This window comes from Heloderma suspectum, chromosome 1, assembly GCF_057233095.1.
Source record: "Heloderma suspectum isolate Gila_16-S chromosome 1, 16-S_ref, whole genome shotgun sequence".
Taxonomy (NCBI): Eukaryota; Metazoa; Chordata; class Lepidosauria; order Squamata; family Helodermatidae; genus Heloderma; species Heloderma suspectum.
In genome coordinates, this window is record NC_139458.1 from 329,459,211 (window position 1) to 329,482,952 (window position 23,742).

The 23,742-nt window shown below is 40.1% G+C and overlaps 1 protein-coding gene across 4 annotated transcripts in view; it reads right to left on the minus strand.

Annotated features, from left to right (window-relative positions):
* TBC1D32 (TBC1 domain family member 32) overlaps positions 1 to 23,742 on the minus strand; it is a 95,111-nt gene that overhangs the window by 52,748 nt on the left and 18,621 nt on the right. For all 4 annotated transcript variants that reach the window (XM_084827416.1, XM_084827415.1, XM_084827413.1 and 1 more), the window contains exons 6-18: positions 21,896 to 22,021; positions 20,954 to 21,032; positions 17,449 to 17,552; positions 17,290 to 17,351; positions 16,251 to 16,395; positions 12,608 to 12,667; positions 11,994 to 12,093; positions 11,528 to 11,665; positions 9,987 to 10,076; positions 8,264 to 8,406; positions 6,691 to 6,821; positions 4,564 to 4,765; positions 3,867 to 3,949 (exon numbers count right to left, since the gene is read on the minus strand). In XM_084827416.1, coding sequence (XP_084683542.1) covers positions 3,867 to 3,949; positions 4,564 to 4,765; positions 6,691 to 6,821; positions 8,264 to 8,406; positions 9,987 to 10,076; positions 11,528 to 11,665; positions 11,994 to 12,093; positions 12,608 to 12,667; positions 16,251 to 16,395; positions 17,290 to 17,351; positions 17,449 to 17,552; positions 20,954 to 21,032; positions 21,896 to 22,021 — 1,463 coding nt within the window. The remainder of the gene's footprint in view (positions 1 to 3,866; positions 3,950 to 4,563; positions 4,766 to 6,690; positions 6,822 to 8,263; positions 8,407 to 9,986; positions 10,077 to 11,527; positions 11,666 to 11,993; positions 12,094 to 12,607; positions 12,668 to 16,250; positions 16,396 to 17,289; positions 17,352 to 17,448; positions 17,553 to 20,953; positions 21,033 to 21,895; positions 22,022 to 23,742) is intronic.

The following is a 23,742-nucleotide window of genomic DNA, read 5'->3' on the forward strand; positions in this document are numbered from 1 at the left end:
TACATTACTCTAATAGCATATAATTTCTATTATGAAAATGTTTCCATTCAATATTGCCTATATTGTCCAATCTACCATCTGAATGCAGTTAATTCATCTAGTAAATCATGTTCTACGTACGTAATGTTCTACCTACAGTGCAACTGTCTCCCCTGAAGGTCTAAAGTTTCTCTTTGATATGTAATATGTTGGGATATTAACTCTGTAGATACACTTCCCTCAAACACACAGGCCACAGACCACCCCATGTCTTTTGAAAAGGAGAAAGGATAACAGACTCTTTAAAAATAATACTTCTTCCCATATTCAAAAGAGGTCGCTGTCAAAGCAAGAGCTTAAATCTAGAGTTCTTGTGCTCATGGTACTCTGTCCCTGGTTTGATGTGATTTGATTTCCTTTTATTACACTTACAGACTGAAAATGTCCCAGAGAGTTCAATAGGATTTGCTTCTGAATGCACATAGATTTAATGCTGACTTGCTACAAACTAAGGTCTGCAAACCTGGAGCCAGCCTCAGGAATACAAGCTCCTTTCCCCACTTTCTGGTGCAAATTCCCCACTTTCCTTCCTTTGTTGGTCTTAATCAAAATTTAGTGTTGTTTATTTTTCAAAATGTATACCCCATCCTTCAGTACTACTGGACCCAGGGCATCAACAGTTCATGTAAACAGTTTAAAACAATAAAAACAATAAAAATCATGTATCATATTATAGGAACAGCAGAATAAAAAAAACTTAAAACTAACTTGTCTAACCATAAACTGTGGGGACATCTGGAAAAGGGCCTCTGAAGCTCTGGTAAAGATGGGAACCCTTGTTGACTTTAGCCATAGTTAGCATGGGTGCAGATCAGGGTTAGACAACATGCGGCCCTCCAGATATTTTGGCCTACAGCTCCCATTAACCCTGGACACAGCACGGCAATGTTGAGGGCTGATGGGAGTATGGGCCAAAACACCTGGAGGGTCACAAATTGCCCCGCCGCGGTGTAAATGTTGTTAAGGCCGAACAGGAAAGAGAAAGGGGGAAATCTGTGTTGGAGAAGAGAGGAGAGGGGGGAGGGAAATAGAAAGCCTGTTCCCAAGGCTGGCTTCCAGTTTGCAAATCGTAGTTTGCAGAAAACAAGCATTACTTCTGCAAGGGCCTTCAGTGTTTCCTTTAACAAACCTATTAAATTTTCTTAAAAATGGAAAGAATGGTGTAAAACCCCCAATAAAATATGAATAACAGATCACACATATGAAAAGTCACTTCTACCAAGGTATACAGCATTCTGTATTTACTATTGGGAAAAGAGGAATGAACCCAAGTTTTATTCTCCACTACATAAGGGGTAAAGGCAACAGTGCAAACTAATTAGCAGTGCAAACTAATTAGCAGAGAACACTAGCTTAAGAGATATTAGAAAACTATCTCTAAAATTAAATTGCTACACTGAAAAATATTCTTACAGAAAAATAAGCTGTACAGCGGATTGCTCCAATTAGGATATTTTTAATTAGGCCAGTTAGTACTATAATATCTGGATGTTTGCTGTTTCTACCTGAATTTGGTTACAAATTTATCTTCATACTGAAATTGAAACTATGGAGTATTTCATGTAAATACACATGCATATTTATCCACAAGCTACTGGGTATTCAATGAGATATAAATCCTGAAATAGAGATTTTTTTGTTACATACATTCAAGAAAAGATATGGTGCTACCATTCCCACCCGTAGTTTACAATCCAATTAACACACTGATCCACACACACTCTTGTACCCCATTCTATATATAAAACTGGAGCTTCGCCTATTGGGCGGTATAGAAATGTAGTAAAATAAAACAAAAAAAACGAATAAATATTGAAAACAGCCACTTGCCCACTTGCTATGGCAAGTAAAAATTGCCTCCAGGTGTTCAAGCACATACATTTTATAAATGGAAAGGGTTTGTTCTTTTGTTTTCTTTCATTTTTGAAGCTGTTGATGTGTCACAGTTTTCTTATATTAGTAACAATGCAGGATATTAAAATGTTACTTAGTCTAAGAAAGCTGATGTTTCCATTATGTTTTAAAAATCAAAACATTGAAAATGTTTCTTGTATAGATCAAACACTATTAAACATGGACTTTATATTACATACTGCATAATTTAAAAAACGGGTTTCTTAACAATGATACATTTTTCTGTGGAATTATCATTTTAAACAGTGTATTTTAAAATAATAAACTAATTGCTGTCCTATAGTTTGACAGCAAAATGACTCATTTCATTTTTTAAATAGCCATTGGATGCTGACACCGAAGATGAAAAATGCTTGTTAAAAATTATTTAAACATCATTGTGGGGGAGGGGAAACCACCAATAATTACTATATTTCTGGAAATGGTGATGTCTTCATTGCCTTGGCCAGTATATCTTGCATGGAATAATGTCAGTATACGAAAATTAAATAGAATGTATAGGCTGTTTTAATCTGCATGTTTAATATATAGGATGTTTAAACTGCATGTCATTATTATGAGGAAATTATACCAGATATCTTCTTCTAGGAATGTGTGTGTGTGTGGGGGGGGGGGGGGGGTGCTTGAAAAAAAAAGTGTGAATCATTGGACTGACACATGAAATTCATAAACCCTTTAAATACTGAAGCTGAACCGACAATAAATCATCAAAATCCGCCCTTATAATATCTATGTCAAAGGGTGAATGCTCATCATTATGTAGCCAAAACAGTACCATCAACCCTAAAAGGGAGCAAATTCTACCCAAATTGGCTGAAGCAACTGTGAATGCATGTACTACATGCATAATCCATCAGGGATTGCATGCTAGACATCAAAAAGCCACTGCACACACTCTTTTCTCCATGTGGTGAGTAGAAGCAGGAGGAAGAGCCAAAAGAGTAACAACAATATTAGAAAGCAGGGAGGGCTGGGAGGCAAATGAGCAGAACCAGATGAAGCTGGGAGGAAAAATCAGGCAATGGAAAAGAAGAAGAGGGGGTTATGGAGACAGACATGACAAAGGACAAGGGAGGGGGGAAAGATGGAAAGTAAATCAGAGAGGATGGATCAGAAACAGTGAGATGGGGAAATGGCAGGACAAATAACAGTAGACAGAAGAATTAAAAAGGAGAAATGGGAGACACAGGAGGGAGTGAGAAGGATGGAGCAAGAAAGGAATGACAGGTGGGGAAAGGACAGTAAGAGAGAGAGAGAGAGAGAGAGAGAATGAATGAATGAATAAGAATATTGTGGGGTTGTGTAGGGCATGGAGGAAGCAATCCTATGTCCCCTAGACAGCATCTGGGGGACATAGGATTGTTCGGTTTCCTGGCTGCATGCTCAAAGACAGGGCTCCAACCTTGAAGCCATGAAACTGAGCCCCCTGCTCCCTCCCCCTCGTAGCCAGCGCAGAGAAAACCACACCAGCTGCCTCTCCGTGCTTGGTAAATGGAGCATGGAGACGGGGAAAGAAAGCATTCCTGGGGGCGGGAAAGGGAGGAGGCCAGAGCAGCTGGCTTACACCTTTTCCTATCGCCGCCCCAGCCTCCTTCCCTCCCCCTCCCCAAAGCCTCCATTAGACAGGCAAAATCGACCATCTAGTTAAAGTGCAGCGTGGGAGGTGCGACACACCTCCCTCTCTGCATAGAATAACTCGTAATCCTCCAAGTTTGGGGGCTTACAAGTACCCAGGGCGCAACCCATAGGTTTGCACCCTAAACTGTTTTTCTTCCAGCATTTCATTGCTGCCCCCTACTCATCAAAATCCTTTATTATAGAGCCCAATTTTAAAATGTTATCTAACCCCCATATATTGAGATTTAAGCATTTTTCTCATACATATACGGACAGAAAATAAAAGAAGTACTTACAAGCTCTGAGATTCTTGGTTAACTGATGAAACACAGTCTGCCCCAGCTACAGGAGTAGGAATTCTTTCTGAAAGCAAACTAGTCTGTCGGAATGAAAAAAAATTGTACAAGTTTAGGCTATTTGGTACAGTAGAAAAATCTTAATAATTCTGTTTACTAACATAGCAAATATGCACATAAATATTTGACTAAATCTTCAGAAAGAGATGGACATCGCAAATTACCTCCTGAATATTTCTGGTGTAACTCTTGTGACCTTGTGCAAGACACATAGCACTGGACTTGCATGAGTAATGAAGAGAAATGCACATCTACTTAACAACTGTATGTAATCTTGTAAGCTTCCAACATCTATTCAGGGCTACTTCACACTTTATGTAAATTAGCAAGTTCACACCTGCATACTGTACTGGCAGTATTTCCCAGTTTGTGAGGTCCATACTTGTCTATTTTTAACCATGTGTACATGCTGCAGGGATCCATGTAAATCACAGCTCCCTCCACTATGTACAGCTGTCTCTTATCACAAGGACAGCACACTCAATCAACAAACAGCTCTGTGTTATTATAATGTTAGTGTACATTTAAGGTGCCCCTCCATATAAAGTTAATACCACAATACTATTTAAATATGAAAACACACACACCCTTTCTATAACTTCTATGCGTATGCTTTGTATAACAAGAATAGGACTACCTTTTTCCAAGCCTCAGCAATAGATCCATGTAAGTGATAAGGTAGCAGCACCTCTAAGCCTTCACAGGTACTATACATCTGGTGGCACACAAAGATGAAAGCGCCTCTGACGACTGGCAACATCTCAGGACCAGACAAAACAGAAATGTCTTCATCAAGAAGCTTCTTTGTAAACTGAACGATTATATGTGCACCCCTAAGACTACAAACAATGCAATATTTTTAAAAAACAATGTTTTATTGACTTGGCTGTGCTGTTATAAAATAAGGAACTTTCAATTAGTAATTAAAATATTAATGCATTGATAGCAACTGGGACTCTGACCGTTCTTTTTGGCACTTATCCTTTCCCCTGAAATTCGACATTTTGCTGGGACAACAAACCATGCTGAAACTTCTTTATATAACTTCCTTGTAGGGTATATCATACCTTTATGAATTTATTTTTACTCTGTACTATTTCTAAATAAAGGCACTTGCTGGGGCACACAGGAAAGTGACTTTGCAGAAATAAAGCTTAGAATTTTCTCTCATCATTTGCTTCACTGTACATTAAGGGCAGGAACAAGATTTGCAAATGTGGCCCTATTTACTGAGGAATACAGATTCATGATTAGCAGAGACTGAATTCCAACATGTATGTATCAATTTTGACAATATGCCCTGACAAAGCAGTATTTTTTTTAAGTTTGAAACCCATATTATGATACAGCCTTATTTTATTATGATATATTAATGTGATATTTGTTCACAGTAGTTTGGTGCCCAGATATGTGAAAAAAGGATATTAATGGCTTAGCAATATAATATACAATACAGGAGCTGGACATTCTGAATGAATGAGGCTACATTATGATTTTCCCCTATTTTTAGAAGGACAGAGCTAACTTCCAAGTTTTCGGGGGGGGGGGGGTTGGCCTACTCTGACTGGATAAAGCCTTCACTTCAAAATCTATAACCATAATCCTTAGACCAACTTTCCCTAATCCAATGCTCTCCAGATGTGTTGAACCACAATTCCCATTATATCCAGCAAGCATGGCCAATGTTGTAGTGTGACACATCTGGAGGGCTCCAGGTTGGATAACGCTGCCTTAGACAATTTACTGCTGCATTCAGACATAACAATAAACTATAGTTATTGTTACATGAATGAGCCTTGGGCTTGTGCACTCTCCCCACTCTTCCTTTGGTACAGTTGTGAGTTCAGAAGCTTTTGATTCTATTTTCAATTAACCATAGTTTAGTGTTATACCTGAACCTTTAACTGTGGTTAGTCTTAATGAAACAAGCCAGCTTCATAAGGTTTGAACTTGGCTTGTTCCTGTAAACATCTGTTAAGCCTAACCAGTTTGCCCAGATACAGAAATAAGTCTGTAATGCAGATAGTCAAATACACAAGTAAAAGCATCCCATCTCCTCTTTGTGACCACACCAAAGTAGGAGAAGGAAGGGGGAGTGCAAAAGCCTGAGGCAAATTTATACGATGAACCATAGTTTATTGTTACATCTGAATGCAGTCATAAGGTTTGTTCACACAACACGCTAATGCCCATTCAGTAGTTAAGTGTAGGTTGTTGTTGAACCACTGGTTAGCGTGTTGTCTGAATCCAGGACATTTTCTTCAGGTTGGCTTGTTAACTATGCAGTGTGGCTTCTAAATCATCCTGAAAAGCCCAGCAATAAACCATGGGTTCTCAAGGTGGCCTGTTCATGAAAAATAAGCTGCTCTGCATAGTTAACAAGCCACCCCATGGAAATTGTCCTGGGTTCAGACAACATGCTAACCAACGGTTCAACAAACAATCCACAGTTCAACAACAACCCACACTCAACCACTGAGTAGAAGTTAGCATGTTGTGTGAACCCAGTCAATCACTAATCCAATAAATAGAAGTGTGACCAATGAGAAATAATATGAAGATAATGGCTAAGAACCAGTTCAAGTGTTGCACAGAAGAGGTGAAGGGATGTCCCCTTATCTGCATTTGCATGACCATCATAATATGCTAGCCATTCACTTCACAATCCCATTCATGACAGCTTTTCTCAAACATATACAGACTTTATTAGTGACATGATGGACAACGCAAAACTATTTTCATTCTTTAAAACGTGTTTCCTTACCTAGTACCCTCCATGGCAGAGGACTTTTCTCCTCCATAAAGAAGAAGTGAAAGACCATCATCTATAGCAGCAATCCTTGCCAAAATGTCAGCTATATGTATTAGAGTTGTTTCTGGATAATGCAGATGGACCTGAGTATATATTTTCAAATATCTGAATTTAAATGGTTTACAGAGCCCCCACATCTTGTGTAACTAAAGGCAAATCAATGTAACAAGACTAAATTTTGGATTTTTACATTATAAATCCATATATGTCAATGAAATGTGAGGTTTTTAATCAAGACATTTCCCTGGCAGCTCTAATGTCCCACTAGCTGAACAGAACAGCTGATGTTTATCTAACAGTAGCTTTGAGGATTAATATACATTTAATACATTAATATACAATTAATAAAGCACCTTGAAAATACAAAAATGTTTATTCCAAATTTAAGATAAAAAAATGAAATGGATGGGTCTTACTTCCAAGACAGGCTCACACCCCAGGTTAAGCACACATTCTTTCCATTCTCCTTCCCTTACTGAAACACCTCCACTTAAATGAAGTACAGCCTTCTTCAGAATCTTTCCTTAAATTCACGCCCTCTCTCCAGCTCCCCAAGAACTCAAGGTCTATGTTAACACTAGCTCTTGCAATTTAATTACAGTTCAGTTCGGTGAACAATGGGTTGGATCCAGAATTGTACAGAACTTCACAATCTGGACACTCCTGCAGGCGAAAGGAGGAGAAAAGCAATTTCTGAAGATTCTCCCCCCCCCCCCCCGAGCCCTCTATGCCTCTGAAAATTTGATCTAGAGGGCCAGGGGACCCACTGTAATACTGTGGGAAGTGGCACTGGGAGCTGAAGGCAGGGGTGGAGAATTCTCCCCACACACCCCTTCCACCTGCAGGAGTGTCCAGATAGGGGATTGGGAGCCTCCATTGAATCCAATTCACTTCCATGAACAGAAGGTGCACAACAGTAAGTCTGGATCCAGCCCATTATGTTCTATTTCACAGTGCAGTGTACAACTTCGTAGAAATTTACTTTATTTTCATCACTCTAAGTGATTACTTAGGAGCAACCACAAATAAAATAAAGGCATTCTGGTTTGTGAAAAGTTGTGGTATTTATGAAAAAGTTAATTCTAATTCCCAAAATGTCATTTGTTTTTCCTGGAAGGCATTGTACAATTATAGACAAGTGCCTTGATTCAAGAAGGGAGATATAGGCTGCAATCCTAAACCCACTTATCCGTGAGTAAACCCCGCTGAACTCAACAGGTCTTACTTCTGAGTAGTGATTATAGGATTACACTGTTGGGCTCTGATGCAGGCTTCCTCATTCCTTGCTGGATTGGCAGCCATGCATGTAGACCAGGTATGGATACAGAACCAGACACAATGTACCCAATTCAATTCCCACATGTACTTGCAGTGCAGATGAAAATGTACATCCCCATTCACTCGTTATTTCAGATAACTAGCCATATGAAAGAACCTCAGTAGACCTGACTGTAACTGGATCATTGCTACAATATTTTTCTACGCTAAATTGTATTTATGTTTATTCAGAGGAAATGTAACAAACCTCTGTCCCATTCAGTAAATAATGTATTGGTTGAAGAAGCGCCTCAATCACTGTATTAGTATACAGACATTCAGTTGCACATTCTTTTCGATCACAAAGATTTCTTAGCACATCAGTAATGAGGCCAGCTGGAGAATAATTGCCTGACAAATTAAAAAAAAAAAAGATATTTTAAAACAGTAGTGAATAATGTTGGATCAATATAAATACAGAAGGAAAATAAAATAACCGAAGTTATTCCTTTTCCCTCATCTTTCTTCACTTCAAATTCCAGCCAAAAATTAAGAGACAATGGCACTGTTCAGACATAACTTGGGGAAGGGTGGTTAGACTAATCACGGTGCATGGTGGCTACCACTAACCAAGCCACATGTGCATGGAACCACAGCCAGCAGCATGGCTAGCCTAACCACTCCCTAACCAACCCCCATCCTGCAAAACCCCGCAGTCCTCCAGCCGTGCACCCCAGTAGCCTCAGCGGAGCAAGCGGCCATCTTGTGGCTGCCATGGGTGTCCATCTTAGGGCTGGTGCTGCAGCAGCCTCCTCCCCAATGGGTCATGGCGTGCAGGGCCCTGGCCTGTCCCGCTGCCAGACACCCAACCTGTGAGCTGGCTTTAATAGTGTCATTTCCATCTTTACATTCATAGAATACTTTCTCCTCTAGCAAGATAACTTTTTTGAGAAGTGGTGTTGAAGATAAAACTCTCGCCAGTTGGCTTTTTGCATGTCTTCGAAGAAACAAGGTCTGGCTTTTCCACACCATATGCTGTGCCCCAGCTCTCAGCCTGTCCCTCCCACAGCGGTGCAGGACAGTGAAGTGGATCTGCCCACAGTACCCAGGGCCCTGGCACATACTGGGGCTTGGCCTTACTGGCAGTGGGGACTACGGGGTCTGCAGCTTTGGTGGGGGGCACAGTTTGAGACAGGGACAACACTGCTTGGTCATGAGCCAGGCGAACAGGGATATTTTCGCTTTTTGAGGTGACAGCAGCTGTTTGTGCCTGGGAGCCTAGAGCGCCCAAGGTTGCTGTGCTGACAGTAGTGGCATGGGATTGAAAACTTTGTTCCCCGTGTGCTTTTCCAATTCTGTACCGGGGCGGGGACGGACAGCAAGGAAGCTGACTCTTGGCTGCCGCATCATGTGTTGCTAGGCAGATTTTGACCATGGAGATCTTGTGCGCTAGCAGGAGCGGCAGGACCATTTTCAACCACTCTTGCCACAGAGCTCTATGGTAGCGCTTGATTAACCACAGGGGCCTGACAGACAACATGCTAAGCCATGGTAGGGGCCGCTAACACTATTGTAGCTCATGGTTAGTGAGCATGGTTACACCATGGTTATGTAGCCACCGTGATTTGGAAAAATGCCCCACAGACAACACGCTAAGCCATTCATAGTTAGCTCAAAATGCTTAGTCATCATGACTTAGCATTATGTCTGAACAGGGCCAGTCTGTCTTCATATTACATACAATATAATTGTGGCTAGATACAGAAGAGAAGAACAAATATGAAAGGGGGAAGCCCTTTCTTCACAAAGCAAGTAAACTAAGGAATAATATTTACTTACTTTTATTTGTTACATCTCTATACCATCCATTAGTCAAAACAATCTGGGCAGATCACAAAATAAAACTTAAAACCATAAAATACAATAACACAGTAAAACATAATATAAAAACTTCTAAGTTTAAATGGAGCAACTATAAAGGTCAATTTTACCTGAATGTACAGTAAGACTCTTTGGGCAATTTGGGGAGCAATAGATAAGACGAGTAAACATTATGACAAGGTCTGTCAGAGACATCAAATCTATGGAAACAGGAAAAATACTTTAAAGTGCTGCTGCTTATAATGCATGGACAATATGTATGTACAAATTCAAATTAATTGATGTAGCTTCCCTTCCATTTCCTACAGCTTCACATACTAAAGCCAATAATTTGACCATAATTATGTAATTACTAAAAGAGCTATTCCAGCAGTGTCAAAAAGTTTGTCAGGAGCCATGTTCCTCTCCTGCAAATAACGTATTCAATGGTTTTCTTTATAATAGCCATAGGTCATGAAAAACAAATGAAGAACCTTGAGATAATCTTGTAAAACAACCTTCTCCAACCTGGGGCCCTCCACATGTTCTGAACTTCATCCCTGGCTATTGGCTATATCGGCTGGGTCTGCTAGGAGTTGTAGTCCAAAACATCAGGAGGGTACCAGGCTGGGGAAAACTGTTGCAAGATAATAACACATACATCTCCACAGCGCACTTCAGACATAACACCAAGAGGGGTCGTAGCTCAGTGGTAGAGCACATGTTTTACAGGCAGAAGGTCCCAGATTCAATCCCCGGCATCTCCACATTGGGTGAAGAAAGAATCTTGCCTGAAACCCTGGAGAACTACTCCCAGTCATTGATACTGGGCTAGATGGACCAATGGTGTGACTCAGTATAAGGCAGCTTCCTATTTTCCTAACCATGGTTTAACACTCCACAAATGAGAAGAAGCAAGCCTCAGCCTCATGTCCTCCCCTTGCTCTTCCAGCATGGCTACAAGGAGATTGCATGTTTTGAATTAACCAGAGTTTCACTACATCTGAATGGGGGAAATGCTGGTTAACTTAAGCTATGGTTTGTTAACAAGCCAGATTCATAAGCCGTGGTTAGGATTCTGCCTTATTTCAACAAATCCTAGTTTAAACTAACCAGAGCTCTCCCCAGTTTGGGCATAATTATAAACTACTGTTAGTTTAAAACATAAAACAAATGCTTCTTATCTCCATCTTATGCCCACTCCCAAGGAGGAGAAGGGAGCATGAGAACCCAAGGCTGCTCATATGCATCTAAGCCACAATTTAGCATTATGCCCAAAACAGGCAGCTGTGTTCTGAACTTATTTCTCAGCTTTGCCACTGTCACAGCAAACAGCAGAACCTTTCTGCTTTCTGCACTGCCTTTTTTTTTTTTATAAAAAGGTCAGGATTTTGGAGCTTGTCCTTCTGTGTAGGAAGGGAATAAGATAATGCACCAGGCAGCAAAAGCAATAATGCATCAGGCTGTCCAATAAGGGACCCCTTAAAGTTACACTTTGTTTTCCATCTCCTTTAAGCCAGCTGGCCCAGCACCATTACTCCTAGTTCCCTCCCACATTGCAACCCACTGATTTTTGTAGGAAGTTAGCTGTGCAAAGCACCAGAAACAAAATTGAAAAACTTTGGAAAAGCATCTATAAAACCAATCGTCATCTTTTTCAACATGGCCATACCTTTTCTGTTTTTCAGCTGAACAGGAAACAGTTTTCTTCCTTGTTTGTATATCAACAATCTGCCTAAGAGGCTCACGGAATGAACAAAATATATATACTGTAATTCTTTTGCTGTGTAAAAATTCTTCTGTTTATTACCTTAAAAGACAAGATAACTTTTATCAATAAACCTATGCTTCTTTTGCTCCCTCCTTGTATATTAAACTCCAAACATTCACTACCATAACAAACAATAAGATATTTATTATGCAAACAAAACTGCCAATAATAAACTGGTTTTGCTATGTCAAAGGAAAAATCCTACAGACTGAAAAGTGATTTAGATATTTTGAGTTAGAACCTATACTGATCACTTCTCATAAAGAACACTCTGATAGTACACTGCTACACAGTTTATTAAAATGTAAGCAATAAAGAGACTTTTTGAGTACATATATATTATTCAGCACTTGGAAACATAACTTACTATTATGTGATGTGGAGAAAGAATTACACCTGCCTGTTCCATCAACTGCTGTTTCACAAGCTTCCAGGTAGGAGGCACACTGTTCAACAGATGCAATAATCTGAAGAATAAAATGACAAACTGTATCAAACTTCAAAGCAAATGCCTGATACCGTCTAACTCACTTTCAAACCAATAACCAAACGTCACTTCACTCAGCTCGTTAGTAAATTTGGCTTTGCCTCATTAGATTCTAATGATTAGAGCAAATTTTGTATTGACAGGTGTGTATATAAGTGGAAAGGCTGAAATATAAAGTATCTCTCTGCAGAGCATCATATTATAATGTGAAAACTTCCTAAAGGGTCACGCTGGTACAAAAATCTATCAAGGAGTGCATATGATAATCTGAGATCTTAGTTCAGTTGTAATTGATACAGACTTCATTTCTTGTATTGACAAACTCTAGTTCTCATTAACCTCAGTAAACTCTAGATCTCGTTAACCTCAGTTCCAAAATGCCCCAAAGCATATATCCCCAGGACAATCTTTTATTGAATGAAACAGAATTCTAAACCACATTTTGGCCTTCTGAAAGTCACCCCGAAACCTGAACTGGAAAACCACAGACTTACCAGAGATTTATATTTCTTTTCAAGTAGCCTTAACACCACTGTTCTGCTGTAATAAGCATGCTAAAATTACAAAACAGAAATATTGTACAATTAATGATTCCTTTGATTGGAGCAAAAATCAAACTTCTCCAACTCTATTTTCAGTTATTTCAACAGATATTAAAATAGCACAATATAAACTGAAGTAATTCATATTAACATATAGTCTATAAGACCAGGAATAGAATTCATTTTAATAAAAAGCATCATTGCCATGAGTAGGTATAGAAGCAACTTCTGTCACTTCAGCTGTCAGGGCTCTGCCTCTGGCATCTTGATTCCATTTTTCAGAACCAGCTTAGAAGCTTGGAAACACTGATCACATATATTAGTGCCCTTACCTTCCCCCCCACCTCCTATTCTTAGAACATCCTGCTTATAACCCCAGATAAAAAGAGGCAGTACACAGATTGCGAATCAGAGGGCTTATATAGACTATGGGATCTATATCAACATGACTGCCTTCTGATAAAGGTCCAGATAGCAGCAAAGCTACAGGGCTGTAAAGTGAAGTGGGCTCAACTCATGCCAATTCAATTGTTTACATGTACACAAGCACACAAAATATTTAAGGAAAACACTCCCCTTAGTTCTCTAACAACATTTGAGGCCAAATGTGTGCATATAAAGGGGAAAAGCAGGCGGCTAATTTTTGAGATCTACAGAACCCTAGTGACCAGCAGGTTCACAAGGGCTCAAAATAGTATGGGAAGTGGAACTCAGGCTGTGAATCAATGAAACGGCATGGGAATCTCTACAGAACAGACAGCCCCTCCATACTATTTCAGAGGAAATCCGTGAATCTGTGTTGAAATTTTTTTTTGTTGGTACTACACTTTACTGAAGCTGAGCTGTATCAATCCATCATTGTCTTCTGGATATTGGAGAGGGTATATTGCACCACAATGAACATTCCTACACATATAGTGGATTACTAATCAGCAAGTAACCCCTATCCTCAAGAAATGTGGCCATCTCTTCATCTTGACACCCCTAAGCCAATCTTACACAAAGATTTGTTTGCACTGTTTCTTACAGTGGCACATCTAGTTATTGCTTAGGACTGGAAATCAAGTGCTGTGTTCACTCTGAGGAACTGGTTACTTTGAGGAATTCATTAAATAATATTTGTGATGTAGCCTTATCTGAGGACTTAACAGCCCCATCTAGACTTCCTGGTTAAAAAAAATCCACAGCTTTATGGAGACCTAGTAACCTTTTATCCAGTATGAGCATGACTTCACAGGCTCCTAGACCACTTACAGTGGGCTCCTACTTCTCGACAGACTTAGTTCCAGAGTGAGGAAAAAGGGAGTGGTACAGAATACAATGAACAAACAACCAAGGATGAGATTAAACAACTATATTGCAAATTGTATGTGACTCAGTATCACATGCAGTGGATAGTACTTGCTCTTCATTGTACTTTGTTTTTTGTTTGGCATTGTACTTCTGGTTGTTGTTTTTTATTTAATTTTTATATGAGAAAAAAAAATTAAAAATATTTTTGGATGTTTTCATTTGGAGGAAGCCAAATGAATACACACTGCACAATTACATAAACAGCAAATAAGTAAACCATAAATAATGGCTTCTGAGACAATGAAAAATAATACTTAAAGCAATGGGACATGCTAGATCACAGCCAGAGTTTGCCCGTTTAAAAGCAACTGACTGCTTCATATTTACTTAAAAATATAGTTCAAATTCCCAGGAAAACCTCTACAACACTTATTTTTCTTTCATTTTTCCCTTCCTATTTCTGTTACCACCAAGAATAACTCCATCTACACTCCCAGATTTCTAAGAACATTGGGTTGAATCCAGTAAAAACCTAAACTGATAGAAGATCTCCTTCCATCAGCAGAAGTCTTTTGATCCAACAGAGCTTTTTTGTAGGCTGAATGGGAGACAAGATGGTCTTCACCAATTCCCCCCCTCTCCATTCAATTGTACACACATGACATGTGTGCATGAGAGAGGAAGGGTTAGAGATGTGAGTGGGTAGGTGTGTCCTGGCACCACCCAGCACTGACATGCTCACCCTTGTGGCCTCTAAAGGGTTCCACAAAGTATTATTATTATTAATTATATTTCTAATCCACCCAATAACTAATATTCTCTGGGCAGATTACAAACAGTTAAAAAAGTAAAATGCCATAGAGCAGTTAAAAATATAATACAGTACAAATATTTAAAAGAAAAAATACATTATTATTATTTATTACATTTCTATACCGCCCCATAGCCAAAGCTCTCCGGACGGTTTACAGAAGTTAAAATAAAATAATACAAAATAATATAAAATACAGCATTATGCTCTTCACTCCAAAAAGTTTTCCCACCCTCCGTTATGTGCCCCAAAAATCTGCTCAAGGGGGCTGGAGGCCCTCTAGAACTGTGGGGGCATCAACAAAAATTGTCTCCCTTTTCATCAACAGGATTATTCTGGGAGGCACTGTGTTCAAGGAAACTCCCACCAGCAGTAAAAGACTCAGATTAACCCACTGATTTTGAGTTGATTAGGCTTTCAAAGCAGTAGTCCTCAGAACAAAAACTCTTGAACAGGAAAGTAGTCCAATCACAGCTGGTACAGAAAAAGTGCAATGGATGTTATCACTTGCAGAACAAAACATTCCACATATTTAATAAATGCAGTTACCCATTTCTTATGCAGGGTCCAAACATTATGCCTCCTGGTGGCATTTCTATTATAGGTATAATGCAATTAGTTTGTTGGCGATATCCAGGGGGGTGGGGGTAGAGTTGATGTTATATACATCATGTGCTACCAGACTGCTATAAAGCTAGTTCTACAAAAAGTAAAAAAAAAAAAAAAAAACAACTATCCATCTCCTGCATTCCAGGATCCTTTGTTTTTTATTTTGCTTTGTCTTCAAATTTTACTGCGGGCTGTGTACTGTCTCAGGGAGCCAAGGCAGCACATTATCCAGCCCCATTTACAAAACAACCCAAAGTTACTAACAACAGAGCAAGAACTCACCCAGACAGCAAAACCTACCCTTCTTTAGCAGAGATATTCCCCAATGGAAACTGGATGCTGGGCTACTGTGGCTACACTGGAGCTAAGCGCTAATCTAATACTAAACATACACCTTAGGGTTTTATTTAATTATCTGGAAAGTCCCAAGATGCCTGCACCTCCCATCACAGCATTACAGCCCACAAGCAATGGGCTGTCTTCCCCATGCTATCCATGGTATGTCAGAATATGTGCAGAAAATAGGAAGGATCTGCAGCATTTCATATAATTGCTCAGAAACTGCAACTCTTATCTTGATTCCACACTGCCAAATTCAGTCACAGGATTAATCTTGAAGACAATCTTTTTCAGAGATCTCTGCATGAATTTTTATGTATAGTAAAACTGACCCCTGAAGAAGGGCCAAAACACGTAGGGCTACTTCTTGGAACAAAAACACATATATTTTTTCAGCATCCTGAGACTTTGTCTCTAATCCATTGGATCATTTTGCATGTTCTGTTTTCTTTTACCTTCTATCTCTTGCGTTATCAGCAAAGTAATAACCCTGAAGAACTAACAAAACAAAATGCAATAAGTAAAACATATAAATTTTCTTACCATCCATTTTTTAAACCAGACAGCTTTGAGATCTACCAGAGCCAAGAAGTATACCGGATCCAAAGATACTGCAGACACAGCAGGGCTTAATTCATGCTTTAGTGACAGAAGTGATAGGGTACTCTCCATTATTTCTTCCATATACCTAAATATGTTTATTTATTATTAATAGTATTTATATACTGCCTTGTTTGCTAAAAGCCATCATGGTGGCGTACAACAATTTAAAACAATTAAAAAAAGATTATTTAACACATATTATAAAGAAAGAGCTATTAAATAAAATCACAGCACTGGTACTGATGCCATTCATATTTAAAACTTTGTATCATTAAAAAAAGATATTGGAAAAGAAAAAATGCATTTTAATACATCCAACTTTACTAAGAATAATGTGGATTTAAAAGTCTACAAAACGTAGGCACTATTTTATCTATACACCACTAAAAGGAAGTCACCTTCAAAAGAGGATTACAAAATTTATAAAGTGCAGAACTGCAATACTGTGAATATGCTTATTGGGAAAGAGTGAATACACCGTGGAGTTAAATTGCAAGAAGAATTTAGATTAGGCACAATGTCATTGTTCATACTCAAATGTAGGCAAGACCACAAATGAAAAGCGGCAGTACAATCCTATACATGTCTACTCAAAAATAAGCCCCACTGAGTTCTATGGGACTTATTCTAGGTATGTGTGCATAGGATTGCCGCCTAAATTACCAAACAAAAGTCAGGAAACAGAAGTGGCATCTGTACAGAGTTCATCTTTAAACCAATAACTTGAAGGCAATCGCTAGCATAGGTTAAATGGCACAAAAGAAGGTAGTTAGCTGAGTTTTTGAGGTAAGGGACCTTATTACATTTACCTAAGACTAACACTGGTACATAAATCGCCTGTGCTGGAAAACAGATGGAATAACTGCTCACTTAAACTAAAGACAAACGTCTAGCATACCGTAATTTAGTATTTAGTCAATCACAATGAAGTCACAAGGGGCAAATTAAAACAGAGGGTAACTACAGAATTGTAACATACTTTTCTGGATGTCGAATCCAAAAAGATGGGACTTCCCTTTGGTACTCATTTAACAGACGTATCTATGAATAAAAGGATAAAAGATTGCTTTACTTTTAAAAAGACCTGATGGAAAACATCTTAAATCAGAAAAAGAAGTACGGGAAACTTGGTCTGTACCTTTTTAAGTAAACGAATTACATCTGGGTTGCTTATGTCAATACCCATTGATATGGTAGGAACATAATTATCTTCAGAAAGGAAGTACAGCTCTAAGTACTTTGCTGGAAAGAGAAAAATAATTGCCAATTAATTTAGGAGGCAAATTAAAATAGTGGTTGTTGGCATCAGAAAACAAACATGTTGTCAGTATGATGTGCAGTGCAATCCTATGCATGTTTACTCTGAAGTTAGCACCACCGCCTTCAATGGGAATTACTCCCATTGTTGTGGCGAAGGGGCTTGTGTAACTCAGTGAAGCCATAAGCTATGCCGTGCAGGGCCACCCAAGACGGACAGGTCATGGCAGAGAGTTCTGACAAAATGTGGTCCACTGGAGAAGGAAATGGCAACCCACTCCAGTATTCTTGCCAAGAAAACCCCATGGAACGTATCACAAGGCTAAAAGATATGACGCCGGAAGATGAGACCCTCAGGTCAGAAGGTGTCCAATATACTACTGGGGAAGAGCAGAAGGTATTTCCAAGTAGCACCAGAAAGAGTGAAGCGGCTGGGCCAAACCCGAAAGGACACTCAGCTGTGGATGTGTCTGGTGGTGAAAAGAAAATCCGATGCTGTAAAGAACAATATTGTTTAGGAACCTGGAATGTCAGATCAATGAATCAAGGTAAGCTGGAGGTGGTCAAACATGAGATGGCAAGATTGAACATCGACATCTTGGGAATCAGAGAACTAAAATGGACAGGCATGGGCGAATTTAATTCAGGTGACCATCATATCTACTATTGTAGGCAAGAATCCCTTAGAAGAAATGGAGTAGCACTCATAGTCAACAAAAGGGTGGGAAAAGCAGTACTGGGGTACAATCTTAAAAATGATAGAATGATCTCAGTACGAATCCAAGGCAAACCATTCAACATCACAGTAATTCAAGTCTATGCCCCAACCACTGAGGCCGAAGAAGCTGAGGTTGATCGGTTCTATGAAGACCTACAACACCTTCTAGAACTAACACCAAAAAAAGATGTCCTCTTCATCATAGGGGATTGGAATGCTAAAGTAGGAAGTCAAGAAATCACCGGGATAACAGGCAGGCATGGCCTTGGTGTACAAAATGAAGCAGGACAAAAGCTAATAGAGTTTTGCCAAGAGAACATGTTGATCATAGCAAACACTCTTTTCCAACAGCACAAGAGGCGACTCTACACATGGACGTCACCAGATGGTCAATATCGAAATCAGATTGATTATGTCCTTTGCAGCCAAAGATGGAGAAGCTCCATACTGTCAGTAAAAACAAGACCTGGAGCTGACTGTGGCTCAGATCATGAGCTGCTTCTTGCAAAATTTCGGCTTAAATTGAAGAACGTCGGGAAAACCACTAAACCGTTCAGGTATGACCTAAATCATATCCCTGATGAATATACAGTGGAGGTGAGGAATAGATTTCAGGGATTAGACCTGATAGACAGAGTGCCTGAGGAACTATGGACGGAGGTCCGTAACATTGTTCAGGAGGCAGCAACGAAATCCATCCCAAAGAAAAAGAAATGCAAGAAAGCAAAGTGGCTGTCTGATGAGGCTTTACAAGTAGCTGAGGAAAGAAGGGAAGTGAAAAGCAAGGGAGAAAGGGGAAGATATACCCAACTGAATGCAGAGTTCCAGAGAATAGCAAGGAGAGACAAGAAGGCCTTCTTAAATGAACAATGCAAAGAAATCGAGGAAAACAACAGAATGGGAAAGACTAGAGATCTCTTCAAGAAAATTGGAGATCTCAAGGGAACGTTTTGTGCAAAGACGGGCATGATAAAGGACAAAGAAGGCAGGGACCTAACAGAAGCAGATGAGATTAAGAACAGGTGGCAAGAATACACAGAAGAACTATACAGGAAAGATCTGAATGTCCCTGATAGCCATGATAGTGTGGTCACTGAACTTGAGCCGGACATCCTAGAGAGTGAAGTCAAGTGGGCCTTAGGAAGCATTAGTAACAACAAAGCTAGCGGAGATGACAGTATTCCAGCCGAGCTATTTAAAATCCTAAAAGATGATGCTGTTAAAGTGCTGCATTCAATATGCCAACAAATCTGGAACACTCAACAGTGGCCGCAAGACTGGAAAAGGTCAGTTTACATTCCAATTCCAAAGAAGGGCAACGCCAAAGAGTGTTCAAACTACCGCACAATTGCACTCATTTCACATGCCAGCAAGGTGATGCTCAAAATCCTACAAGCTAGGCTTCAGCAGTATGCGAACCGAGAACTACCGGAAGTACAAGCTGGGTTTCGAAGAGGCAGAGGAACTAGAGATCAAATCGCCAACATTCGCTGCATCATGGAGAAAGCAAGAGAATTCCAGAAAAACATCTATTTCTGCTTCATTGACTACACTAAAGCCTTTGATTGTGTGGATCACAACAAACTGTGGCAAATTCTTAAAGTGATGGGAGTACCAGACCACCTTACTTGTCTCCTGAGAAACCTATACGAGGGTCAAGAAGCAACAGTAAGAACCAGACATGGAACAACCGAGTGGTTCAAAATTGGGAAAGGAGTACGACAAGGCTGCATATTGTCACCCTGCTTATTTAACTTATATGCAGAGTACATCATGAGAAATGCCGGGTTGGATGAATCAGAGGTCGGAATTAAGATTGCTGGGAGAATTATCAACAACCTCCGATATGCAGACGATACCACCCTAATGGCAGAAAGCGAAGAGGATCTCAAGAGCCTCTTGTTGAGGGTGAAAGAGGAGAGTGCAAAAGCTGGTTTGAAACTCAACATTAAAAAAACTAAGATCATGGCATCTGTCCCCATCACTTCCTGGCATATAGAAGGGGAAGAAATGGAAGCAGTGACAGATTTTACTTTCTTGGGCTCCAAGATCACCGCAGACGGTGACTGTAGCCATGAAATTAAAAGACGCTTGCTCCTTGGGAGGAAAGCTATGGCCAACCTAGACAGCATAGTAAGAAGCAGAGACATCACCTTGCCGACAAAGGTCCGTCTAATCAAAGCTATGGTTTTCCCAGTAGTAATGTATGGCTGTGAGAGCTGGACTATAAGGAAGGCTGAGTGCCGAAGAATTGATGCTTTTGAACTGTGGTGCTGGAGAAGACTCTTACGAGTCCCCTGGACTGCAAGGAGGTCAAATCAGTCCATCCTAAAGGAAATCAACCCTGAGTGCTCATTGGAAGGACAGATAATGAAGCTGAAGCTCCAATATTTTGGCCACCTAATGCGAAGAGAAAACTCCCTGGAAAAGACCCTGATGCTGGGAAAGACTGAAGGCCAAAGGAGAAGGGGACGGCAGAGGATGAGATGGCTAGATAGCATCACGGATGCAATGAATATGAACTTGAGCACGCTCCGGGAGAGAGCGCAGGACAGGAAGGCCTGGCGTGCTATGGTCCATGGGGTCACGAAGAGTCGGACACGACTGAACGACTGAACAACAACAACAACAACAAAGATGTACAGGATTCCAGCCTTAATAAACTTACCTAAACTCGTATAGAGTTCCCTTGTCATATTTAGTGGAGAGGAAGAAAATGTCTTGGCATAGAATTTCAAAACTTTGTCCTGTAAAATTAAGAATTAAAGCTAGGTTCATGTAATCTTATTTACATGATGCTAACCAAATCTGCACAAGAGTCAGATGTTAGAATATGTTATAAAGAACGTCAGAGACTTATTTTATTTCATTTATATACCGTCTTTCCTCAAAGAAGCTGAAGGTGCCACACATGGTCCCCCATTTATCCTTGCAACAACCTTGTGAGGTAAGTTAGGCTTAGAGGGTATTATAGGCTGAGAGTTTCATGGCTGAGTGGGGATCTGAACCTGGGTCTCCCCAGTTCTAGTCTGAAACTAACTATTGCACCACACTGACTCCCGCAGCTACACTAACATACACTAGGTCATCCTTCCCCAACTTGGTGCCCTCCTGATGTTTTGGACTACAAGTCCCAGAAGCCCCAGACAGCATGGTCAATGGACAGAAATTATGGGAGTTCTAATCCAAAATATCTGGACAGCCCCAGATTAGGGAAGGCTGTGTTAGATACAGCTATAGCCTCTAGATTTCCATTCTAAATGGCATATTGTCCAATGGCTGAAAATTATTATGCTTGAATAACACACCATGGATTTACAGCTGAAGCACTTCAACTTATACATACACACACACCCCAGGCTGTAAACAGGTCATACTAAAATATGGTCTCCCTCAATCCCTGAGGTTGCCTTTAAGGAGAGCAGATCTTCCCAGGAATCCCTCACCATCTTAAAAGCCAAAGGGTTTCTTACAGTCCCACATACTTCCTAATTCAATGGTAACACCCTTACAACAAATGTGTAACACAACACTAAGTATCCATTAAGAAATGTGTTCCTCTAAAAGAAAAAAAAAAAAACTCTAAATACATAATTTTATGAGTGCTTACACTGAAACTGGAATCAGGATCTGAGAGTGCTGTTGCAAGATGTTTACGTAAATTAGTCCAGCTCTCACAGTTTAATATATCAGACGGAGGTGCAGAACACAATGTCTGCATGGCTTCCTGGCGCACCTGCAATATCAAGGTTGAGACGTGGGTGAAAAAATGGTATTATCGTAATAAAGTGTAGTAGAAGCCTGCAGCAAAGGCTATGGTTGGTAAGTATTTATTAATTTATACATCGCCATTCTACCAAAAAATGGCACTGAAGGCAGCTTACAAAAACAATTTAAAATAGATTAAAAGTAAATTAAAATAATAAAAACATATTACAAAATAAAAACAGCACTCAACCCACAGACCCACTTACAGGCCAAAGGCCTTCTTGAAAAAAGTGATCTTTGCCAGATGTCAGAAGATTAGCAGACAGGGAGCAAACCTAGCTTCCTTGGAAGGGAGCTCCACAGCCTGGGAACGGCCACCAAAAAGGCCCTCTCTTGTGTCACCACCAAATGTTCCTCTGATGGTGGCAGTCTTAAAAGAAGGGCCTTTCCAGGAGATCTTAAGGACAGGGCAGGCTCATATGGGCGGACTGATAGCCTGGTCCCAAGCCATATAGGGCTTTATAGGTCATAACCAGCACTTTGAATTCTGCCCAGAAACAGATGAGTAGCCAGTGAAACTGCTGTAACAAGGGAGTCACACACTCCCTGTAACTGGCCTTGGTTAAGAATCTGTCTGCATGACATTCTAGACCAGGTGATGTTTCTGAACAATTTTCAAAGACAGCTCCATCTACAGCATGTCATAGTAGTCCCAATGGGATGTAACGAAGGCATGCGACCAGAGCAGACATCTCTAGAAATGGGTACAGATGAAGCGCTAGCCTCAGCTGTGCAAACAGACTCTTGGCCACTGCTGAGACCTGGGCAGCCAGGTTCAGGGCCAAGTCCAAGAGTCACACCCAAAATGCAAGTCTGAGTCTTCAAGAGGAGTGTAACCCCAACCAGCCCAGGTTGAATCCCTATTCTTTGATCTGTCTTTTGACCAGGCCCACTCTGTCTTGTCCGGATTAAGCTTAAATTTGTTTGCCCTCATCCAGTCCATTACCAACATCAGACACCAATTTAGAACTAGAACCAGAAATCTTCCAGAACCAAAATTGCATCTTGAGCCAAGATGTCAGGGTAATGGTCAATGAAATACACTGCACACAATACATATGTCCAGAAAGCTCCTCTATAACAGCTCCTTGTGCCGCCTGAAAAACTGCTGCTAATGGCCATGTAATCCTCCTCAGTGGCAGAATACATGTTTTGCATACAGAGTACCCCAAGTTCAATCCATGGAGTCTTCAGTTAAAAAAAGAAAGAGACAGGTAGCAGGTAATGGGAAAGAAATCTGACAGAGACCCCAGAGAGCCGCTATCAATCAAAGTAGATGATATTGGGCTGGATGGACCAATAATCAGACTCGGTATAAGGCTGTGTCATATGCCAATATGAGCAGCATTTGATGTGGGATGAAGGACTATGGTGAGAAGGGGAAATTTCTATACTCTTTGTGTCCTAGCCATGTCCCACAAAAAACACTAATAAATACAAAGTCAAACAGGAAAATAAGAGGAAGCTACATAATACATTAAAACTTCATAATAAAACATCTGCTGAGACTTTAGTACAATAATTAAATCAATGCTATTTTCCCTATTGCCTATAAATTGAAATTGCAAATTTCCCACACTTATCAGTTTATAGAGGCCAAAGGAGATAAAGGCCTTATATAAAGGTCTGGTTCAGACATAATGATCAATAAAACCATGGTTTATCATCTCCAGGACAAGCTGTGTACCC